Source organism: Trichomycterus rosablanca, chromosome 21 (genome assembly GCF_030014385.1).
Source record: "Trichomycterus rosablanca isolate fTriRos1 chromosome 21, fTriRos1.hap1, whole genome shotgun sequence".
Classification (NCBI taxonomy): Eukaryota; Metazoa; Chordata; class Actinopteri; order Siluriformes; family Trichomycteridae; genus Trichomycterus; species Trichomycterus rosablanca.
In genome coordinates, this window is record NC_086008.1 from 7,081,108 (window position 1) to 7,092,038 (window position 10,931).

The window sequence follows — 10,931 nt, forward strand, 5'->3', positions numbered from 1 at the left end:
TTTATAAGGCAAACAATGTGTTATTTTTAATTGCACCACAAGTCTTGTCTTGTGTTTAACATGAACAAAATAATCGAAAATTAGGTCACAACAAGTTTCATTGCAAATACAGGCCCACATATAATGTTGACCTTAAGCGGCCAGATTAAGCACCAGATTTCATATTGTAAAAGAATACACATCTCAGCGGGATATTCCACTAGCACACCAGAGCCAAGATTCGGAACTCCTTGGTTCAAAACTCGACGTTGTCACCAGTCGGCTGGGCGCCATCTAGCAGGCATAATTGGCATTGCCTGCAGGGGGATGACCCGACTATGTGGGTGGGGCTTCAAACGCTGTGTAAGGACCCTGATTAGCAGATAGAGAGGCGCCTGTGCAGAATGCAAGGGTAAACAGAGGGTTCTGCTAAGGGCTGCGCGTGGGTCAGAGGAGGCGTGAGCAGCAATATACCCACCTCGACTGCAATCAGGGATCACCCAGCAGCGGAAGCCAAATTGACTACGCTAAATTGGGATAAAATGAGAGAAAATGCATAAATAAAATACAAAAAAAAAAAAAAATCTAGAAAACCATATAATTAAATTTATTTTAAAGGCAGGGGATAGGGGTTGTAGGTTGATCACCATAGCCATTGAAGATATTTATTTACAGATAACTACAGATTTCTTTACAGATAACTACAGAATGGTAGGTTTGTTCCATTTATTGGTAATATAGCTTTACTGTGTATTATATGCCTCTTAATAATAGAATGCATAGTCTATGGGGTTTAGCTTGTGAATGAAGCTTGCACTTGATGTTTCCCCAGCTTATTACCAGCACTTTAAAAGATTTAAAATGTACAAAAGTACAAGATCTAACTCGAAGACTAAAGTCACCAAATACCAAAATAAAATTGGCCAATTTTTAAGGACCGGTTTTATCACCATGTTGGTCCAAAAATAGAGATTCATAAATGAATATTCTCAGTCTTACTCAGTGAAAGGTCCCTTTTACTCTAACCCAACACACACCTCATCCTATTGACTCTCTGTCACTCCCACTGTCCATATAGTAAAACTGGTGGTGTTCTGATGGCTTAAACTTCCTCCTGTTCAGATCATGACTGTAACGCTTTAGATGCTCCATTGTAGTATCTCTTCTCCAGGATGCTTCCAGCTCGCCCTCCTCCTCCTCACAGTAAGCCTGTAGCTCCTCAGTGCTTGCCTGACTGAGTGCCAGGCTGAGGATTTCTTTCTTCTCCTTGTAGAAGCGCAGCTCTCGGCCAGCCTGTCGTGCCTGTGCCAGCTCTCTAAGTGCAAGCTGCAGATCACGTGATAGCAGCCCAGGCATTCGCTTCTCTTTTTGCAGCCAGTCCAGAGCCATGTGGCTGCGCATGCACTCATCCAGGCGTCGCTCCGAGTAGTAGCTAATTACCTCCTGATCCAAATACACACACACACACACACACACACACACACACACACAGTGGGCACAGGGGAGATTAAACATGCCAGACCTTTTCCAAACAGGTCCATTGCCTAAATTGCTAATAAGTTAACTTCTGCACTATTAACCTAATCTCTGTGAACTGCATCTTTGGTGTATGCATAGTTTTCAAGGACAAAAAAAAACATTTATAATAGTACAAATTTAAAAGACATCCAAAATCACTAAAGGTGAAAGTTAACAAGTGTTCAGCCACTTTTGTTTTTGTTATTTTAGTATACTTTGAGGTCATATGTCTATTTTAGCCCACTATGGCCAATAGAAGATCATGTAGATAATCATAGAATAAACTGGGTCTCTGAATACATTATCAATTACATCTAGATAAATAATGGTAAAACACAACTTTAAAAGGGAAAAGGACTTTTCTCACTGATTGGTCTTGGTGCATTTCAATCAAATGTGGGAATGGCATAAACATGACTAAATCCTAACATGCCCAGAAAACAGATTTTTTTTTAAAGATTTATAATAAGAATACTTTAAAGATGTTTGTAAAACCTTAAAGAAAATACAGAATGCTGTTTTGGATAAAATGAATGAATGAAAAACAACCAAGAATTTGTTAATGTATACATTTTTACATTTTCATTAAAATAAATACCATTCCTTCAGTGATACTTTTGTGGGTTGTTGCCATAAATTGGCATGTAAAAAATGGCAGATACATTGTGTGAAAGAACAAATGTAAGTTATTATAAACTACTTCCCCAAAAAGTATTGAATCCCTTTTAATGGTCTATTTTTTACTGAATATGTAGATTTAGTAAAACATGTAGATCAGCTGTGTTCACTTTGCTAGATCTCACTATGACAAAATTCTGCTTTATCTTTATTACTCAAAGTAATAAAGAGATTTAATTAGCATGAAATCTCCAGAAAATAAATAAAATCAGCAGTTATTATGTTTCATTATCTTAAGTTTATCTTCAAATTGGAAACTTAAATTACTTTTATTTTGTATTAAAATAGATAAATAATTATCAGGAATGATCAGGAGTTTGTATTTAGGGCATTTTTTTATTAGTAAAATAATTTTAATTATTATTTCTGACTAGGAAATAGAGTAAGCAGCAACACAACAGCATTTACTGTTTTTACTGTAATCAAATACAAAACAAGATCAAAGATAAACGGTGTTAAGTAAAAGAGGACCTGTTTCTAAATTTTTTTCTCAGAAATATTTTTTTCTGTTTTATTTGGGGTGGCACGGTGCCTGGGTTTGATTCCCAGGTGGAGCGGTCCGGGTTCTTTCTCCCCGTGCCTGTGTGGGTTTCCCCCGGGAGGTCCGGTTTCCTCCCACAGTCCAAAGACATGCAAGTGAGGTAAACTGGAGATACAAAATTGCCCATAACTGTGTTTGACATTAAATACTTGAACTGATTAATCTTGTGTAATGAGTAACTACCATTTCTGTCATGAATGTAACCAAATTGTAAAACATGACGTTAAAATTCTAAAAAATAAATATAAAAATTTCTGTTTTACTTAAATGATTATAGTTTTAGTTAAGTTTATTTAAGTAGAGGTTACCTGACGGCTCCATTTCTTTTCTCTGAAAGCTCTCAGAGTCCCATTCCAGTGTAAGAGCTGAAACACTGTCATTAGTTCCTTGAGGAAAAAGAAAAATATTTTTATGTCACTTAATGTTAATCATATTAGTGGTTTATTACATCTTACTGGAGGTTGTTCACCAAGCTAATGACTGTAATCAACCACAGATGTACAAACTTTAAAAACATTACTCTAGTGCTTAACGAGTCTGTATGCTTAGCTGGTTCTGTTATGCACACTGGACCATCAATAACTAAAGTTACACTGCTGTAGCATTTGTTTTCATTTCAAATTAACACTAATTAACACTAATGCAGACATTATGTGGATCTGTCACAATACATGAAGCCCCATTATTTTTCAACCAATTAGCGGTGCATGTAAGAGAAAGAAATTGCTTAAGGTCATGGCATACATCATTTTGAGTAGACTGAGCTGTATATTTTGGAAAGCATCCATGCTAACATTCTGCTTTGGGTAAGAGAAATATAGCTATCCAGTTGTTAATTAACCTCAGATGGAGTTTTAGCAAAATAGTAAGCGGAGTGGATTTAGACACGGCCACTGAAGTTATGTCAATAGATAGTTAAAGAGAAAAACTGCTAGTAAAAGCAAAAATGCAGCACATTTTAGGAAAGGCAATACAATATAATGTGATGTGCTATAAGAAATAACAATAAATACTGTTCTAAGGTTTTTAAATTAAAATCTTTATGTTATTTATAGAACAAAACTTTTGTGTGTGTGTTTTTAATTACCCCACACACGATTTTGATGATGATACGTGGTTATAATTTTTAGACAATGGTGCTAGACTTGATACTGCTTGATACTACTGTTTTACAGTATCTGGCTAGGAAAAAAACTCCTAATACTATAAAATAGATAGAGCAGGGACAGAAATGCATTGTATTATGTTGTTTTGCTATAAAATAATAATACATTATAATGCTCTGAGAAAAATGCTTGAGATGCTAAAACTTTTGTATTGTAGGAGGTCCTGCTGCTTCTTTACAGTGTTTGATTATAAAATAACATTTGTCAGCATTCTATTTGTACAAGCTCTCTATGCACAAACAGACACAATATGCCTTACCTCATTTAAATGAATACAAATCACAATTTCCTACAAATACTGTATAACAAATGTTTGTTTTAAATGAATTATTATTGGGAAATTTGTATATAGAAGTTTAACTTCACACCTGAAATTCCAGCATGGTTTTGCCTATGTTGGACTTGAGCATGAAGCAGTAAGTTCCTATACTGGTGCTTGGGTCATCTGCGTCCTCCATGCTAGCCTGTGATCAGTGAATCAGAGTTACACACTAGCAATCACTCATGCCGAAAGAGACACCAATGTAGGGGGAGGTCTGCACACTGCTACTACTCCTTTTACTTTGTCATCAGAGCAAGTCATAGTTGTTTCTTGGGAACAAAGGCTAAGTCCAAAAATGAGAAATTGCCTGAGAGACAAGGGACCACACACACACACACACACAACTCACCATGACCAATGACTCCCACAGATTGTAAAGCCTGACAAGCCTAGCAGGGTGCTGGGAAGTCTATTCTAGGTGGTAAAGACAGGACTTTTTTGTAGGGTTTGGAATGATCTTAATTAATCACTGACACTTTAACATAGACAGACTGAATGTTCTCCTTTTATACAGAATATGCAAATTTTACACTGAATAAAGTAAGAATCAACATGAACTATACAGAAAATGATCTAGAGACTCAGTTTTCAGGGATAATGTATTGAACAGATCCTGTATTCTATATAGGGATTCTATATCACCTTAATGATTAAAGGAATTAACTCAATTGCAATCATCTTTAGTAGTGTGTGGATAACTTTCAGGAACAATAGTTTTGACACATTTCCACTGGAACCATTGGACTGATAAAGGAATGAAAGTTTTTTTGGTACAAATGTTTGTACAATGCAATTATAAATTTGAATTAATTACATTTAAGATTAAACTATACATTTGTACAATTCTTTCTTTTTTGAAATAGGACTACTTTATCAGAGTGTATGAGTTAGTGTTTAGGGGCACTTGGGTGAGCTCAGCGGTCCCAGCCCACCACTGTGGAAACCCAGGTTTGAGTCTCAGTGTTGCCACTGGCCTGGCAGGACACCCTACAGACACAATTGGCTGTAGGGTATTGGCTGCAGGTACTTGGCTGCTTAGACAATATGCCAACACAAGCAGTGAAAGACAGAGAGCATAGTGTGTTCCTCTGTAAATGTAAAGTTCTCTGTGTATGAAAGAAAGATAGTGGTTTGATGTTTATGGTATTATGCTTTTGCCATGGCCATTCAAGTCCCCTGACCTAAACACAATTAAAATCAGTGGTGTTAGCCTGGAGGATCTGTAGAAATTCTGTTTTACAAATGCTCTCAGATTGCTTACTTTGAATTGTCCCTTTGATCTATAATTGAATTAAGCACTATAGAAGAAGACTTAGAAATCCAATAATTGTGAAGCTGTGACTGTAATAGCCTAAAATCTGATCTTACATCAAATGGTTACTCGGTTTGTGACCTTGATGGTGGAAAATCCCATAGTGGTTACGTCTTAATCACATCACCATAATCTCAGTGTGACACATTCAATTGAACATTACTGTTCACACATTGTTAGCATCCAAAATAGAGTCACTGCTTATGTTGGTCTACTACAACACTTTTAATTGGATTTTTCCTTTTTTTTTTTCATAATTTGCCAAGCTGTTGTGTAGATAAATATGAAGATTGTTTGTTAAAACTCACACCAGTGGTGATGACTGCCTCCTTTATGCTGCAGGTGATGAATTCTGGGGTAATACACCGACTGGGAAGCTCATTGAAGGTTGAGTTCATCAAAGCAACACGAGCTGCATCACGTCTGGCTTCTGCCTTAGTGTAACAATACTGATACAGACAGACAGACAGAAAATGTCTTTGAATTAATCAGAAACAGTATCTATATTCATTTCAACATTCTCCACGAAAATTGATTTAGGTCTTTGATTGAGCTGAAAGGTATATTAACTTAGAACACTCTGGCACATGCCAGTAGATTTATAAATCCGATTATGACTTTGGGTCTCTGGCTGTCTGAGCTGAGATCTGCTCTGAGGCAGCCAAAACATGTGAGTAAAGTAGGGGAAGGAACTGTTGACATTTGCTGCACTTGCATTTCTTTGATCTGAAGTAAAAGGGTAAAGAAAACCTATCTATGGTGTTAGTCTACTGCTTTCTGGGTATGAAATGAGACCATTGAAAGGAAACCCTTGCAGGGCAGGCAAAATGGATGCCTCCTGTGCCCACGGGCTGATCAAAGGAGTTGAGAGCTATTCAAACAGGCAGCTTAGCACAGCGGTTTCAACTCCCTGGTGTTTCTCAGTTCCTCCAAAGGGCCGCAGCTGGCCCTTACTGCTCTTCAAATAGCAGAGGCCCAAAGCAGGAGCTTTGAGGCATTTGAGCAGAGCTGTGCAGTGTCCAAATTTTTTGTTAAATAAAAGTAATAATGACCATTGATGATTGATGACCATTAACACTTGATAAGTCTAGTACAAATTTATTGAAGTAGCACATTGGTCATTACACATAATCAGATTTATGTTTCAGAATGAGTGTTGCTGATGATATGATCAAAATCATTCAAAAATTGTTTTAACTTATTAAGTTATTGTAGTTGCATAATGGCGTAACAGGGACTGTCATTGTGTTAAAAATAAATAAATAATAATAATACAGTAGTTTCAGTTGTGCATCAGGACCAATCAACTATTTGGCATTACTGACGTTGTGTGCTTATTTGTCTTCTAAAGCTAAATACCAAAAGTGACTGTTTCCCTATAGGCAAATTTAACAGAGTAAATGTAACATGTTACTTTTCAGTTCTGGATCAGTCCATATAACTCAGACCCTGCAATATGGGTTACATACCCTGATTAATCATAGTTCTCTTAACTTTAAGTGGCTTCGACACTTTTCCGTGATAACTGCACTGTATATTATTGATCATGTTTATTTGACTGAGCTTAATCCCGGACATGACTACTTAATATTAAAATGATTGATGATGTATATAACACAAGAATGTAACATGAATAAAGTGGTTGTCTTCCAACAATTTTGGTCTTCGAACCTTTTCAGTTAAAAATATGAAAAAATAAACTAAGCTAAAACATGGTTTGTTTCTTTTAGGTTCTGTTCTCTAGAACTTACATTCCACTTGAGCTGAACTCTTTTTTTGCACTTAGTCTAAGTAATTGGGCTAATAGGAACCACCTGTTAGCCCTGGTTTGACACAGTAGGGATAGCGCTGACAGAACTGACTAAACTGAGCAACCGGGCCACACTGACATATGCCTCCATCCCCATAACCACCTGACAAGATGGGAATGGTCTCAAACCAAGGAGCAGAGGTTAATTTGCCATAAATCTTTTCTCGACTGACATGGAAATGGAGAACAGTTAAGCTAATGACATCAGCCCTCACCATCTGCACCGGCACTCTCACTGCACTGTGTGTGGTAGAACTCCATCCATTTACCTTGAAGTTGCCGAAACAGCTTCCCCCTGGTAAGGTGACATAGCAGATGAATGGAGGTCCGGGTGAAGGAATGGATTCATAAACCACCAGGTTTTCTGTCTCAGCCATAGCATGATTTACCTGTTTTTGCTCCCAGAACTGATGAAGCATCCCGACAACGTTTACTGGCAACACAGACAAAAAGAATGTTTTTTTTTTTATTTATAGAAAACCACATACGCTGTAGGTGCCTTTATGAAAAGTTCCACTACAATTGTTATTAGATTTTTCTGTATGAAGCAGACTGCTGGCATTTGAAAATCACCTTAGAGATTGTTACCCTGATAAGAGCTGTAAGTTTTAAATGTGTATAAAGTCTGATGACAAAAATTGAGTAAGTGGTTACAGCTGAGTATTTGGACAGCTGAGTATTTGAAGCCTCCCACCAAAAAGTGTTTTCTTTTGATATCAGACATATTTATCAAAAGGCATTATGTAAGGAAAGTGCAAAACCACCCAAAATCAGACCTAAATTCTAATATCACAAATTGGTGTTAAAACATAGAAGTACCAGCTACTATCAGCACTAGGCCAAATGATCCTCAATTTAGGGGCTCAGGACTAGTTAAAATCTGTGTAATGAAGCCAACTACAGTTCAGAGATATCATCAGGGTTTTTTTAAATGTGTTACTTATGTGCATAATCGCCCTCTTTTTTCCCCACATGGTTTATGGTGGACTGGGGGTATACAGGAGTTTTAAATGGGTTTTACTTTTTTACTTGTTAACCCTTCACTAAATCTGCCAGCTCAGCTGAATTTTAGGTGTGCCACACAGACCTGACTTCATAACTGAAACTAAAAATATTTACCTCCATCTCAAACCTGTCATTTATCCTGACAGCAGTGTAAAACCTATCCAACATCCACATAACACCAGAGAACACTTATTTATCTAATAAAACAAACTTTAAAAAGCTGTCTGTTTAAGTCAGAACTGTCTACCTTTGTGTTTATTTGGATAAAACTAGCCAAAGTGAGCACCACCCATGTTTTTGACCTGCTTTGCTCTCACGCTGAGTAGCTAAACACTGAATGCTGAACACACCCTTTTATAACCAAATACATAAGTCAGCAAAACTTTTAACTTTATATTGCATTAAAGGAATGTTTTTGATGATTCCTGAGCATTACACAGATCTAGATTTAGATGTGCCTTTCTATATTCCACCTGTAATGTCATGAAACATTGCAAATCATTTATTTAATGTTATAAAATAAGCAGACAGATGAATAAATCAACACATCCGAGTAACTAGAAGTTAAATAAAAACATCTGCCAGTCAAGCCCTTATTTAAATCATATCATAAATATCTTATAAGTAGGGCAGCAAAGTGGCTCAGTGGGTAGCACTGTCGCCTCACAGCAAGAAGGTCCTGGGTTTTATTTCCAGGTGGAGCGGTCCAGGTCCTTTCTGTGTGGGGTTTGCATGTTCTCCCCGTGTCTGCTGGGTTTCCTCTGGGAGAACCAGTTTCCTCCAACAGTCCAAAGACATGCAGTCAGGTTAATTGAAGATACAAAATTTCCTTTAGGTGTGTGTGTTTGTGTGTGTGTGTTGGCCCTGTGATGGACTGGTAACCTGTCTAGGGTGTTTCCTACATTTACATTTTCAGCATTTAGCAGACGCTTTTATCCAAAGCGACTTACAATTATGACTGAACACAATTTTGAGCAATTGAGGGTTAAGGGCCTTGCTCAGGGGCCCAACAGTAGCAACTTGGCGGTGGTGGGGCTTGAACCGGCAACCTTCTGATTACTAGTCCAGTACCTTAACCACTGAGCTATCACTGCCCTACCTTACGTCCAATGAATTGTACCCTGAATTTAACCCTGAATCAGATAAAGCGGTATTAAATCTTATGTTGGACTATGTTAATGTATTGTTCAATTTTGTTTTAGTGAAGCTAAACAACATTTATGACACTTAGCAGATGCTTTTACCCAAAGTGATTCACATTTATAAATAAATACCATGCAAGGAATTGAGGGTTAAGGGCTTTGTTCAGGGGCACAACAGTGTCAACTTGGCAATAGTGGGGATTCAACCAATCTGATCACTGCTCCAGTACCTTAACCACTACAATACCACTAACAAAAATAGTTTCACCCATTTTTCCATGATAAAATCAGAAAAACCAATGAGCTTAGGTGTCTCCAATGATTATATCTTTAGACCAATCAGACTCAGTTAAAGTTTTTTATTTAAAATAATAAGGAAATGTAAATGTAAATGTAAATGTGCTGCTGGGGGGATTGGAGGTGGAATGGTGCCCTGTCCAGGGTATTCCTGCCTTGGGATCAGTGTTTCCCGGTAAAAACATGTTTTGGGAGGGGACACCTGTTATCAACATGAATAAACTCCAATTAGCTCCAAATTCCATAGGGTTTGATTTTATGTCTACTTTGTGTATGTACTTTTGTTTTATTGCAAAAAGCAACAGTGCATGTATTTACTTACTACTACTCATATTGATTTTAAATAACATGTATAACAGTACATACTCTTTCAAAGATTATGGCCTACAAGATTTTCAGTTAAAGATGTTTATTAATATAATATGTTTAATTAAATAACTTCTATTATAAATATTAACCTGCCAACGTGGTCCATAATGTTCTATGTTTTATCTAGTTGTACTTACAGTCCTTAAAGGCTCTGTCATCATCTGAGTCTGTTATGGACGCCATATCTCTCTTCCCAAATTTCCAGCAGTAGCTTTCTTTAAATTCTCTCACATGCTCTTCAATGAGGAACTTTGTCCACTACAAACTTCAGCTCTGTTTTGGCAAAGTGTGTGGGGTTCTCCTTGTCCTCGTCTCTCCAGCAGACTCGAGTGCAGTGTGTGGAGCCCTGTTCAGCTCACCCCAGGCCTCCCCTTCTCTGGAGGGCCCACCTTTGTCAAGAGCTGAACTAATTAGCTGTAAGGCTGGCCATTGGACTTTACCCCCCTCCTCCACACACAGCCTGTTGAACACTTCCACTGAATCGTGTTAGCTGTAGCAAAGGAATGCAGCCTTCGTCTCTGTTCATTCATGCTGGATTTTAGTCTTAATACATTCAAATACATCATTCAACCCAAAGCTGAATGATAAAAATACAGTTTACTACAATTTGATTTTCATCCTCAGTCCTGTGGTCTGCATGAGTAGTGATATATGAGCGTTATGCCAATCTAGAACCAGACTTTTTTACTAAGTTATAATTATAAATTAGCAAAATGTAATTTTTGGGATTTAGTAGAAATTTGGTAAAAATTTATTCCAAAAACATTTGCTGAATGTCTCTTGTTCTGCACA

At 37.3% G+C, this 10,931-nt stretch overlaps 1 protein-coding gene across 1 annotated transcript; it reads right to left on the reverse strand.

The window, feature by feature from the left end:
* Positions 1-579: 579 nt before the first annotated feature.
* lix1 (limb and CNS expressed 1) lies at positions 580-10,444 on the reverse strand. The gene is made up of 6 exons (XM_063018022.1): positions 10,277-10,444; positions 7,596-7,759; positions 5,825-5,965; positions 4,251-4,346; positions 3,025-3,102; positions 580-1,422 (listed from the first exon to the last, which is right to left on the reverse strand). The coding sequence occupies exons 1-6, from the start codon at positions 10,320-10,322 to the stop codon at positions 1,018-1,020; spliced, it is 930 nt and encodes a 309-aa protein (XP_062874092.1). The 5' UTR covers positions 10,323-10,444; the 3' UTR covers positions 580-1,017.
* Between the last annotated feature and the right edge of the window lie 487 nt (positions 10,445-10,931).

Excerpts from the sequence above, each read along its gene's own strand:
- lix1 (XM_063018022.1), bottom strand. The coding sequence starts at position 10,322 with ATGGCGTCCATAACAGACTCAGATGATGACAGAGCCTTTAAGGACT. Across the intron at positions 4,347-5,824 it reads AGGCAGTCATCACCACTGGT|GCTAGCATGGAGGACGCAGA; the intron begins GTGAGTTTTAAC and ends CACTGATCACAG. Across the intron at positions 1,423-3,024 it reads AAAAGAAATGGAGCCGTCAG|GAGGTAATTAGCTACTACTC; the intron begins GTAACCTCTACT and ends TATTTGGATCAG.